General features: G+C 38.4%; 1 protein-coding gene across 1 annotated transcript in view; it reads left to right on the forward strand.

Annotated features, from left to right (window-relative positions):
- Positions 1-14,388, forward strand: part of LOC126269384 (uncharacterized) — an 86,908-nt gene that overhangs the window by 12,258 nt on the left and 60,262 nt on the right. The window contains exon 2 of the mRNA XM_049973990.1: positions 8,949-9,049. Within this exon, the coding sequence (XP_049829947.1) occupies positions 8,949-9,049 (101 nt within the window). The remainder of the gene's footprint in view (positions 1-8,948; positions 9,050-14,388) is intronic.

The following is a 14,388-nucleotide window of genomic DNA, read 5'->3' on the forward strand; positions in this document are numbered from 1 at the left end:
ATCACAGATATCAGGCAGTTAGCTTGGACCTCAGTTAACATAACCTCATTCAAAAATTAGTCAAATTGTGTTGTTCTTGATTGAAAATGTCGGTTTACGAGCCTAATTCTCATCATTTGTGGGAAGTGTTACTGTTTTGTTTCATAATGAAGAAAACAGTGGCTGAGTCTCATTGAATGCTCTCAAGTACATATGGTAAGGACACTGTTAGTAAACGAACGTGTCATGAGTGGTTTCAACGCTTCAAGAATGGCGACTTTAACGTCATAGACTGGCATAGTGGTGGAAGAGAGAATGATTTTGAAGATGCAGAATTGGAGACATTTCTGAGTGAAAACTCACGTCAAACTGAAGAAGAATTGGCATGATTAGTGGGAGTGACACAGAAAGCCATTTCAAAACATCTCAAGGCTATGGGCATGATTCGGAAAGGAGGAACTTGGGGCCTGTGTGAGCTAAAACCAAGAGACGTTGAACAGTGTTTGTGTGTTTATGAACAATTGCTTCAGGGGCAAAAATTGAAGGGATTTCTGCATTGTGACTGGGGACAAAAATGGGTTCATTACAATAACCCTAAACACAAAAAATGATGTCTCCAATGTCATGCTCTGCATTTGGTGGTACCAGCTCAGAGTAGTGGACTATGAGGTGTTAAAACCAAATGAAACAATCACATGTGCTCATTATTGAATGCAATTAATGTGTTTGAGCAGAGAATTAAAAGACAAACGGCTGCAATACAGTGAGTGACATGATAAAGTGATCTTGCAGCACGATAACGCTCAACCCCATGTTGCAAAAGAGGTCAAAACATGCTTGGAAACATTAAAATCAATGGTGCATGGCTTGGCTGACCAACACTTCCATCTCATGAAGAAGTCACAGATTGGATCAATTTGTGGATTGCTTCAAAAGGTGAACAATTTTTTCGAAGGGTGGTTCATACACTGCCCAAAAGTTGGGGAGAAAGTAATAGCCAGCAATGGAAAATACTTTGAATGATACATGTGTAACCAATTTGTTTCATTAAAGCCTCAAATGTTGGGGAAAAATGGTGGAAGCAAAGTACACCTTGTAGCACTTATAATATTGTGGAATTTTGCAGTTTCATTCTCAACTAAACCTGACTGATGGGCAGCCAGATAAACCATTTCTTAGGAGGCTCACATCCTTCTCAGGGAAGATATTTGGATGAAGTCCTCATCAACAGTTACTTGTTTTATATGTGAATGTTGCAATGAAATTAATTCTGTGAGACATTATCTACAAGTTGAGCTCAAGCTGCGAAGAGCAAATTATTGTAGCCCAAATAAATAGATATAAAATCTGCTTATTGTCTAGAGAGATGGCACTATCTTGACAGCCACACATCAGTTTGATCATTCTGGGAACGCGTATTGTTCTATTGAGATGGAGTTGATGCCATCAGATTGCATATGTGTGTAAAACTAATTCTCCTGTTCCATAACATTCTTTGTGATGTTACATCATAGAACTGTCATACATATTACAACTTAGGGGTTTGGATGAAATTCCAAATATATTACCTCTGAGAACTTGATTTCTACTATCTAGCTACCATCTCTTAATTTACCAACTACTGCCCACCACATTAATAATAATAATAATAATAATAATAATAAAGAACCTATTATTGTGTTGAAGGGTAATAGTAATCCAGGAGGCAGTAAGTATTCTTTGTTCCCTAGTCGATGATAATTTAAAACAAAATGAACATTCTTCAACGTGATTCCCAACTACAATTGAGCCTTTACTTTTCTTGGAACATTATTATATTTTCCATTTCATATTCCCTGCTTTCCCTCTCTGCACCAAACACCTCCTCTCACCTTCCAACACTATTTCACTGTGTGTTGAGTGTAATGTTTGTATTGTATAACAATTATGATGATGATGACGATGATGATGATGATGATGATGATGTTGATGTTGAGAGAACTGAGAGGCTAAAACCGTGTGCTGGCACACAGCCTACTTCTTGCAAATAGCACCAAAGTGCCCATCTAGCTTAACGTCCCCTCCATCAACAGTGTCACGTGCCCTCACTTCGTGAGACATATATGGAGAGGTTTGACATTGATGCGAAGTCTGGTGATCATTAACTTTACACCACCGCCTCCTCTCCCCTTGCCAGCCAAATACTGGAAGTGAAAATTTTCTCCACCACTGGGATTCAAGTGGGCTTACCCCCAGGTTGAGCACCACCACAGAAGCATGTGTTAGGTCCTCTGCCATGGAGGTGGACAGGCTGATGTTTTGTGTGTTGCCAGTTCAAATCAGATCCCCAACAAATATTTAAATAGTATTTACTATTTCCAGAATGTTCCAAAAAATCTCTTATGTTTGTAATGTTTGTGTATTTTGGAACATTTGATGTCTGTATAAATAGCAGCATTCTCCATCCAGGAGACAATTCTGTTCCTTCTGTACATTGGTTTCTGTAGTAAACATGCTTTCAGTTCTAAGTGACCCTACATTGGTTTCTGTAGTAAACATGCTTTCAGTTTTAAGTGTTGTACTTCACTGATGACCCTGCTTTTGATTTGGACCTAATTGCGATTATGAGGTGACAGTATTTTATTTTGGGTTAGACAAAGCAGCAATCACTTGTCTACGACTGATTGCTGCTCTATCTAACCCAATATAACCACAGTCATTGCGTGCAGCCAACCCATGGATGGCAACCTGATATTTTATTTTTCTCAGCACCCACTTGAGTCGTAAGAGTGCATATATAATATAAAATAGACTTGGACATCTTGACATTAAAGAAAGAGCCATTACTACAAACTGTTTTCATGATTACTCTTAAACATACTCACATTCATTATTTCCAGAAAATTACATTACAGATTGTTAACTGCTAATACCACTAATTTTCATGCTAGTACTACATGTTGTAACATTTATATACAGATGATGATGATGATAGTGAGACAAATTTATTGATGCAGGAACACAAATGTAGCAAAACAAGTAATGAAAATGTGCCAGTCAAAAGCTAAATGTCAGAATTATTGCCATTGATAGCCAGTGGCAAGTACCTGTGTTCTTTAATGCCTTTAAAAGCGCCAGAAGCCATTTTAAGTGCACTGTTCCTCTAGTTGTTTCTCTGGAGAAAGACTTGTTCACAAAAGCAGTCTCATGACATAGGCCGATCTTAAAATGATATGTGCAAAGTGTCACAAAAAAGAAAACACAATGTTTTCTGAATTAAATTCATTTTAATGAGTGGAACTGACAACAATAGACCTTATATTATGATGAACATAGTTGAAATATTTTGTTAGGATAAAAACTTACAACATTGTTCCTAAAAGATAAGTATGTCATTAACCACCCTCAGTTTCAGCAGAAGCTATGCATGCTGCTTTTTTAAATGATAAAGACATGCAACCTACACACAGTTCCTTTCTCTGTTTTGTGTTTAGTAAGAGATTATGTATATTGCAGCATCAGTGTAAGAATTGTCAGATTATTAAATAATGACCTAACTAGAGTTCATGAATTGGCAACACATGGCCAAAATGGTGCTACTTTGGACTGAAAGTATCCTTTACCAAAATCTCTGAATGAAGTGGCCTCAAAATACTAACTCATGACAAACACATTGAACTAGCTTTGTTATTAGTAATTAAATTTAAGAAAATACAACATAGCAACATTTCATTGCCAGTTTCATTTGCTTTCATGTATGCAGATAAATATAAGCAACAAAATACCTCAAAAACATGTTTCACAACCCTTTTTGTAGTTTTGTTGATACCTGATATTCGTTCTCATGGAACTCTTGGATAAATGTTAGGTTAGTCAGTCACTCATAGGTTGTGATGAAGAGAGAAAAATAAGAGCAGAAGCAAGGATAATTAACTTTGAAGTTCAGTACACAAATTCACATCTAATATGTATGTGTCATCTACTACTCTTTGCCTTTAAATATGTCTGCTTGTGTCTGTGTATGTATGGATGGATGTGTGTGTGTGTGTGTGTGTGTGTGTGTGTGTGTGTGTGTGCGTGTGTGTGTGTGCGTGTGTGTGTGTGTGTGTGTGTGTGTGTGTGTGTGTGTGTACGCGAGTATATACCTATCCTTTTTTCCCCCTAAGGTAAGTCTTTCCGCTCCCGGGATTGGATGGCTCCTTACCCTCTCCCTTAAAACCCACATCATTTCATCTTTCCTTTTCCTTCCCTCTTTCCTGACAAAGCAGCCGCCGGTTGTGAAAGCTCGAAATTCTGTGTGTGTGTTTTATTCATTGTGCCTATCTACCGGCGCTTTCCCGCTTGGTAAGTCTTGGAATTTTTGTTTTTAATATATTTTTCCCATGTGGAAGTTTCTTTCTATTTTATTTACATCATCTACTATTGTTATATACTTCTCTTATTTCATTTACTTTTGTGGTTTGTCTGTACTTGTTATCATTGTATATGGAATCTGCCCCTAACTGTTACTACTCATTGACTGCATTTGATTGCTCTCTCTATGTAGTAAGTCTAATGAAGTATTAATTCTCTTATTGCCTATATAATATTACCATGCTTCTTCCTTTTCCTTATCTTTGGTTGGAAATCCAACCTTCCTGACTGAATTTTTGAGTTTAATGAGCTGGTGATTTAGTTGCCATTATATTGGGAATGCAGGCAGATGAAAATGGCTGCAATGATCAAAAGACTTTTGTAATTACTCTGAACTGCTAACAACTCATAATATAGAGCCTGCCATCTGTTATGTTTTGTAAAGATTGATTCAAAATCAGTGTTTCACTTACATTTTGAGAGTTGTTAAGTCTTTTGATTGCTTTCCATATCATGAATGAGTGAATTAAAAATTAAGAGCTTTCTTTCTATGAATGAATGTTGTTGTTGTGATCTTCAGCCCTGAGACTGGTTTGATGCAGCTCTCCATGCCACTCTATCCTGTGCAAGCTTCTTCATCTCCCAGTACCTACTGCAACCTACATCCCTCTGAATCTGCTTAGTGTATTCATCTCTTGGTCTCCCTCTATGAATTTTACCCCCCACACTGCCCTCCAATACTAAATTGGTGATCCCTTGATGCCTCAGAACACATCTTACCAACCGATCCCTTCTTCTAGTCAAGTTGTGCCACAAACTTCTCTTCTCCCCAATCCTACTCAATACCACCTCATTAGTTATATGATCTACCCATCTAATCTTGAGCATTCTTCTGTAGCACCACATTTCGAAAGCTTCTATCCTGTATGCCAACTAGCTCTGCAGATGATGAAGAAATTGAAGAAATGTATGATGAAATAAAAGAAATTATTCAGGTAGTGAAGGGAGACGAAAATTTAATAGTCATGGTTGACTGGCATTTGAGTTTAGGAAAAAGGAGAGAAGGAAACATAGTAGGTGAATATGGATTGGGGCTAAGAAATGAAAGAGGAAGCCACCTGGTAGAATTTTGCACAGAGCACAACTTAATCATAGCTAACACTTGGTTTAAGAATCATGAAAGAAGGTTGTATACATGGAAGAACCCTGGAGATACTAAAAGGTATCAGGTAGATTATATAATGGTAAGACAGAGATTTAGGAACCAGGTTTTAAATTGTAAGACATTTCCAGGGGCAGATGTGGACTCTGACCACAATCTATTGGTTATGACCTGTAGAATAAAACGGAAGAAACTGCAAAATTTGGAAATTTAAGGAGATGGGACCTTGATAAACTGAAAGAACCAGACATTGTATGGAGTTTCAGGGAGAGCATAAGGGAAAAATTGACAGGAATGGGGGAAAGAAATACAGTAGAAGAAGAATGGATGGCTTTGAGGGATGAAGTAGTGAAGGCAGCAGAGGATCAAGTAGGTAAAAAGACGAGGGCTGGTAGAAATCCTTGGGTAACAGAAGAAATATTGAATTTAATTCTGTTCAGCTGCTCTTCCAAGTCCTTTGCTGTCTCTAACAAAATTACAATGTCATCGCCGAACCTCAACGTTTTTATTTCTTCTCCATGGGCTTTAATACCTACTCCGAATTTTTCTTTTGTTTCCTTTACTGCTTGCTCAATATGCAAATTGAATAACATTGGGGAGAGGCTACAACCCTGTCTCACTCCCTTCCCAACTGCTGCTTCCCTTTCATGCCCCTAGACTCTCGTAACTGCCATCTGGTTTCTGTACAAATAGCCTTTCGCTCCCTGTGTTTTATCCCTGCCACCTTCAGAATTTGAAAGAGAGTATTCCAGTCAACATTGTCAAAAGCTTTCTCTAAGTCTACAAATGCTAGAAAGGTAGGTTTGCTTTTCCTTCATCTTTCTTCTAAGATAAGTAGTAAAGTCAGTATTGCCTCACGTGTTCCAACATTTCTACGGAATTCAAACTGATCTTCCCCGAAGTCGGCTTCTACCAGTTTTTCCATTTGTCTGTAAAGAATTCGCATTATTATTATGCAGCTGTGACTTATTAAACTGATAGTTTGGTAATTTTTCCATCTGTCAACACCTGCTTTCTTTGCGATTGGAATTATTGTATTCTTCTTTAAGTCTGAGGGTATTTTACATGTCTCATACATCTAGCTCACCAGATGGTAGAGTTTTGTCAGGACTGGCTCTCCCAAGGCCGTCAGTAGTTGTAATGGAATGTTGTCTACTCCCAGGGCTTTGTTTCGACTCAGGTCATTCAATGCTCTGTCAAACTCTTCACTCAGTATCATATCTCCCATTTCATCTTCTTCTACATGCTCTTCCATTTCCATAATATTGTCCTCAAGTACATCACCCTTGTTTAGACCCTCTATATACTCCTTCCACCTTTCTGCTTTTTACCTATTTGATCCTCTGCTGTCTTCACTACTTCATCTCTCAAAGTTACCCATTCTTCTTCTACTGTATTTCTTTCCCCCATTCGTGTCAATTGTTCTCTTATGCTCTCCCTGAAACTATGTACAACCTCAGGTTTAACCAGTTTATCCAGGTCCCATGTCCTTAAATTCCCGCCATTTTGCAGTTTCTTTCATTTTAATCTACAGTTCATAACCAATAGATTGTGGTCAGAGTCCACATCTGCCCCTGGAAATGTGTTACAATTGAAAACCTGGTTCCTAAATCTCTGTCTTACCATTATATAATCTATCTGAAACCTGTCAGTATCCCCAGGCTTCTTCCATGTATACAACCTCCTTTTATGATTCTTGAACCAAGTGTTAGCTATGATTAAGTTGTGATCTGTGCAAAATTCTACCAGGCAGCTTCCTCTTTCATTTCTTACCCCCAATCCATATTCACCTACTACATTGCCTTCTCTTCCTTTTCCTACTATCGAATTCCAGTCACCCATGACTATTAAAATTTTCGTCTCCCTTCACTATCTGAATAATTTCTTTTATCTCATCATACATTTCTTCATCTGCAGAGCTAGTAGGCATATAGACTTCGCGTCTATCTTGGCTACAACAATGCGTTCGCTGTGCTGTTCATAGTAGCTAACCAGCATGCCTATTGTTTTATTCATTATTAAACCGCCTCCTGCATTATCCCTTTTTGATTTTGTATTTATAACCCTGTATTCACCTGACCAAAAGTCTTGTTCCTCCTGCCAGCAAACTTCACTAATTCCTACTATATCTAACTTTAACCTATCCATTTCCCTTTTTAAATTTTCTAACCTACCTGCTCTTTTAAGGGATCTGACATTCCACACTCTGATCCGTAGAATGCCAGTTTTCTTTCTCCTGATAACAACGTCCTCCTGAGTAGTCCCCACCCAGAGATCCGAATGGGGGACTATTTTACCTCCAGAATATTTTACCCAAGAGGACGCCATCATCATTAAACCATATGATATGTAGTAGATTTTTGGTTCATTTTTGTGCTACATATTACTTCTGTGCTTTACGCATTTCTATGGAGACATTTATAAGCTTTTGATGAAACACAGTAAAAAGATATAAACCTTATTTTTGTTATCTCTTATCTTACACTTATTTAAAAAAGGGAAAAAGATGGAAGTGATATATGTCTTAGATTTTTCATATGTTCTCATTTTTGTATAAAAGATGTAATTACACAGTTTCATTGGTTATATATATGATGATCAATAAAAGTGATAAATGACTGCTTGATAGCTTTAAGTAGTCTACAAGTAGGCATCCACAAGTGTACCATTTGGTTGTTTGTTACATTGGCTAGCTAGATGGTGCTCAAAATATGTAGAATTGTTTCTAGAAGCTCCCATAATCTGTAGTGGAACATATACAGTGTGCTGACATCTGACAATTGCCTGTTTAAGAATGCATAATTGTCAAACTGACCAGTGGAGCATTTATCAATAAAGAGATATCCTCTAACAGATGTAGACTACATACAGATGTGTATGTAGGGTCTACTTCAAGTAACTGTCTTATATCCCTAATTATAAATGAAATTTAACTTGTTAATATACTGCATTACCTCTTATCTGGGATAAAAAGTTTCCTACTTATTCATTAATCTTAATGTTGTGTGCCTAAACAAAGATGTTAGTAATCTACCTTGAAGAAGGAGTTGTCAATAAATATGTGAGAAGCTTCATTAGGGTTTTTTCAACAATGTATCAAAATTTTTGTGAAAGCTGTAAGGGATCAAAGATTAACCAATACAGGCAGTAAAGACAACCACTCATCACATAATGGGAATGCAGCACTGTAGCCTAACTTATTATCACAATGCTGGTCAGTATAGATGAATGTGCTTTTATATATCTGTGTGCTTTGTAAAAGAACATAGGTTTCTAAGCTGAGCTGTTATGTTCGTACTTATTTGCTTATCCACTGTGCATCACCTCCAATATATGTTGAGTGTCTGTCTTTATTCTTCTCACAGCTTTTATTAAATCCATATTTTTATAGGATCATAGTACAGATGAAATTAATAGTTCTAATAAAAAAATGTGTACAGAGAAAGCTGTACCACTTTATCTTTACATATTTCAGTCGTGATCTTGGCAACATGTCAGACAGAAGATACAAGAACTACACAAACAGCTGAAACAGATGAGGATCATAATACTTCTGAGTTAACTGCACCTCTCACAGTAAGTACAACTCTTATTACAGACTTTATGCTGTATATCTTTTCCTTTTTTGGAAATGCTAATATTTATATATAATTATTCATGTACATATTTTTTATTAATTGTTCATCTGGACGCCTTGTGGGGTTTCATTAATGTCCTGATTGTTAATATCCATTTCCATAACTTGAATTATTTTTTGTTATGTAAATCTGTATCTATTTGCTGTGAAGCATTTGTGTACTTGGTTAATGACCATCAGGGCTGTATCCTGCACTGTTGAGTTGGATACTTTGGTCAGAATATTTGTATAATCAATATAGAATCTTATTTACATAACAGGAAACAAAGCATTGTCTTAATGGGGGCACATGAATAACAAACTCAGACTGGTGAAATGAAAATGTTGAGTCCCTCAAGGCTTAGTCCTTGTGCCACTGATTTTCTTCATCTGTATTAGTGATATACCACGTACAATTAATAACAGAGTGAAAATGCCACTGTCATTATCTCCCTTTTCTGTTCCAGTTGCGTATGATTCGTGGGAAGAACGACTGTCTGAAAGCCTCTGTGTGCACTCAAATCTCTCTAATTTTGCATTCGTGATCTCCTCGGGAGGTATAAGTAGGGGGAAGCAATATATTCGATACCTCATCCAGAAACGCACCCTCTCGAAACCTGGTGAAAAAGCTACACCGCGATGCAGAGTGCCTCTCTTGCAGAGTCTGCCACTTGAGTTTGCTAAACATCTCCATAACGCTATCACGGTTACCAAATAACCCTGTGACAAAATGCGCCGCTCTTCTTTGGATCTTCTCTATCTCCTCCGTCAACCCGATCTGGTACGGATCCCACACTGATGAGCAATACTCAAGTATAGGTCAAACAAGTATTTTGTAAGCCACCTCCTTTGTTGATGGACTACATTTTCTAAGGACTCTCCCAATGAATCTCAACCTGGTACCCGCCTTACTAACAATTAAATTTATATGATCATTCCACTTCAAATTGTTCCGCAGGCATACTCCCAGATATTTTACAGAAGTAACTGCTATCAGTGTTTGTTCCACTATCATATAATCATACAATAAAGGATCCTTCTTTCTATGTATTCGCAATACATTACATTTGTCTATGCTAAGGGTCAGTTGCCACTCCCTGCACCAAGTGCCTATCCGCTGCAGTTCTTCCTGCATTTTGCTACAATTTTCTAATGCTGCAACTTCTCTGTATACTACAGCATCATCTGCGAAAAGCCGCATCCAGTACGGATCCCACACTGATGAGCAATACTCAAGTATAATTGTGTGGGACATGTACCAGATAGGACTAACAGAGAATATTGAGCATATATAGTGAAGGACAGCATGAATGGTCACAGGTTTGTTTAATCCATGGGAGAGTGTCACAGAGGTACCAAAGGAACTGAACTGTAAAACTGTTGAAGATAGACATAAACTATCCCAAAAAAGTCTATTACCAAAGTTTCAAGAACTGGCTTTAAATGATGACTCTAGGAATATATTATAGCCCCTTACATATCGCTCACATAGGGATCATGAGGATAAGATTAGAATAATTGCTACACACACAGAGGCATTCAAACAATCATTCTTCCCACACTCCATACATGAATTGAATAGGAGCTATAAATCCTATCACATACAGTTCTCACAGATATGTTTGAGAATACAGATAGCCAGATAGCAGGGAGATAGTCTAATAATTGAATATTACATTCCTCTCTCTACTCTTATGAGTAGGCATCACTACAGCATGTTTTAATCTATTCAGAAATACCCTAGTTTTCATTTACAGCCTACAAAAATAGCATAATATGTGGTCTAGTCTGCACATGATTTTATAATCCTACTTGATACACCATCATATCCAACGAATTGTGTACGTTCATATTATTTTATGATTTTACAATTTCTATAGAAGTTGTGCTTTTGAAATGAAATGCTACACTTGGTGTTATTTAACTGTGGTGAAATAGCTCTGTGGTTCCCATTAGAGACAGGTTATGATGCTTTCTTATTTTTTCAGCTGCAGTGAGAAAAATTTATTGCAACCTGAGGTTACAAATTTTTGATTATTCTGCCCTAAACCACTACTAGAGGAGTGTGGCATTTCTGCTTGTTCTAATTTTAAGTTCCTATATGTCCCTTTATAACATCCCATATAGTTTTTACTATATTGTTGGATTCCATAACATTTTGTGCATATAATGCAGGCATTTCGTTCAAGTTCCTGGTTACACATGTTAGGATTTTACAATATTTCTGGTAACATAATTTCACTGCTGGATTTGTACTAGTCTTCTGTTCTATATACTTGAACAGATCCCTCTTTGTTGCATATGTTATTTTAATGCTAGTTGTTAACCAATCTTTCCTTTTTCTACTGGTTGGTTTGATTTTAATATGTATTTGGGAGAAGTGAGGTTCCAAATGTTTGAGAAATAAGTTTGTGAATAAATTGAATTTCTCGTTTACTCTGTTTGCCTGGTATACTTTCTCATATTTTTTCCAGTGTAATCTATTCACAACCAAACTAATATATTCAGTATCTATTGTTGTAACATGTTTAACGTGGGTGAGACCATTTGCTGTTTTTCTGCTGCCAAGTTTTAAGGTTGTCCTTTGGCAGTCACAATCAGACAGGCACTTTATTACAGCATGTGTCTTTATGTCACTGTAATCTTTGGGATCTAGGAAAGATCACCTTGCTAAGCGCGTGTACTCTTGACTTAATAGTGAGTAGTGTAAAAGTGGACAATAATGATTCCAGTTGTTTATGATTGACATTATTTTAAAAAATAGTAACATTAAAATCATCACATACTACAAACTTACATTTACACCTATTTAGTTTTTGAGAACTGATTCTAGATGAGAAAGAAACTTATGACTGTTTCCCACATGTACCTTGTAAATTATTAATGTTGTGAAAACTGAGTTTCCAGTTCTAATTTGACAGCACAGTATTAAAAATGCTATTCAATGCAATGAATTTGCATCGCTCGAGGCGGAGGGTCAATGTGGAGGCTGGCCTTGCCAGTTCATCCTGTCAGTGGGCAGGTAGCTGCTCCTTCAGCAGGGCCCGAGCAGGCACACGGGGGCAAAGACTTGCTGGTTATTGGGAGCTTCAACGTTAGGCGGGTGATGGAGCCCCTTAGGGAAATGGCATACAGGGCTGGAAAGAATTCCAACATGTACTTGGTTTGTTTGCCGGAGGGCCTCATCCAAGATGTGGAAGTGGCCTTGCCTGCGGCTATCGAGCGTACAGGGGGCAGTCGTCTGCAAGTAGTTGCTCAGGTTGGCACCAGTGATGCCTGTCGCTTGGGTTCTGAGGTGATCCTCAGTTTGTACAGGCGGCTAGCAAATTTGGTGAAGACCGCTGTCCTCGTATGCAGGGTGCAAGCAGAGATCTTTATTTGCTGCATCGTTCCCAGAGTGAATCGGGGTCCTTTGGTTTGGAGCTGAGTGGAGGGTCTCAACCAGAGGTTTCATCGACTCTGTGATGATCTGGCTGCAGATTTCTAGACTTGTGCTATTGGGTGGGGAATTGTAGGATGCCCCTAGATAAGTCAGAGGTGCACTACACAAAGGAAATGGCTACTCGGGTAGCAGAGTACTTGTGGCACGCACATGGGGGTTTTTTAGGCTAGGCAGTAGTGCGAGGTGTCCTGATGAATACTCACCAGTCGACATGCAGGCAGGGAAATCAGGACATGCTCAGTGTAAAGACACTTCAGCTATCAAGATACTAGCAGTAAATTTTCAGAGTGTTCGGAATAAAGTTCCTGAATTTACTGCCCTCCAGGAAGCATGTGGCATGCAAATTATTCTCGGGACTGAGACCTGGCTGAACCCTGAGATAGGAAGTTCTGAAATATTTAGTGAGGGTTGGAACATGTATCGGAAAGACAGATTAGACACCGAAGGAGGTGGTGTCTTCATTGCAGTTGACAAAAATATTGTGTGTACTGGTCTTACGTAAAATCAGTAAGCAGGTCGAAGGCTTCCAACCAGTCACTCACTGATCAGTCTGGCCTGGCAACGGAAGACAGCAAAACAAAAGCTAAAATTTGAAATTTAGCATTTGAGAAATCTTTCATACAGAAGGATCATACAAATGTACCGCCGTTTGAGTCTCGTACAGATTCCCGTATGGAGGACATAGTGATAGACATCCATGGGGTTGTGAAGCAGCTGAATGGCTTTAGAAAGCATTGCTTCTGCGAAACGCAACATGATGTCTTGCGAACCATGGATGAAGGGTATCAGATGGATGCCATATTCCTTGACTTCTGGAAAGCGTTTGACTCGGTGCCCCACTGCAGACTCCTAACTAAGGTAAGAGCATATGGGATTGGTTCCCAAATATGTGAATGTCTCAAAGACTTCTTAAGTAATAGAACCCAATACGTTGTCCTCGATGGTGAGTGATCATCGGAGGTAAGGGTATCATCTGGAGTGCTCCAGGGAAGTGTGGTAGGTCCGCTGTTGTTTTCTATCTACATAAATGATCTTTTGGATAGGGTGGATAGCAATGTGCGGCTGTTTGCTGATGATGCTGCAGTGTATGGGAAGGTGTCATCATTGAGTGGCTGTAGGAGGATACAAGATGACGTGGACAGGATTTGTAATTGGTGTAAAGAATGGCAGCTAACTCTAAATATAGATAAATGTAAATTAATGCAGATGAATAGGAAAAAGAATCCCGTAATGTTTGAATACTCCATTAGTAGTGTAGCGCTTGACACAGTCATGTCATTTAAATATTTGGCCATAACATTGCAGAGCGATATGAAGTGGGACAAGCATGTAATGGCAGTTGTGGGGAAGACGGATAGTCGTCTTCAGTTCATTGGTATAATTTTGGGAAGATGTGGTTCATCTGTAAAGATCACTTATAAAACACTAATATGACCTATTCTTGAGTACTGCTTGAGCATTTGGGATCTCTATCAAGTCAGATTGAGGGAGGACATAGAAGCAATTCAGAGGCAGGCTGCTATATTTGCTACTGGTAGGTTTGATCATCATGCGAGTGTTATGGAAATACTTCATAAACGCGGGTGGGAGTCTCTGGAGGAAAGGAGGTGTTCTTTTCGTGAATCGCTTCTGAGGAAATTTAGAGAACCAGCACTTGAGGCTGACTGCAGTACAATTTTACTGCCGCTAATTTATATTTCGCGAAAGGACCACAAATATAAGAAGAGAGATTAGGGCTCATGCAGAGGCATATAGGCAGTCATTTTTCCCTCATTCTGTTTGGGAGTGGTGTGGTTGTGGTACAAGGTACCCTCTGCCATACACCGTATGGTAGATTGTGGAGTATGTATGTAGATG

Source organism: Schistocerca gregaria, chromosome 1, assembly GCF_023897955.1.
Source record: "Schistocerca gregaria isolate iqSchGreg1 chromosome 1, iqSchGreg1.2, whole genome shotgun sequence".
Lineage (NCBI taxonomy): Eukaryota > Metazoa > Arthropoda > Insecta > Orthoptera > Acrididae > Schistocerca > Schistocerca gregaria.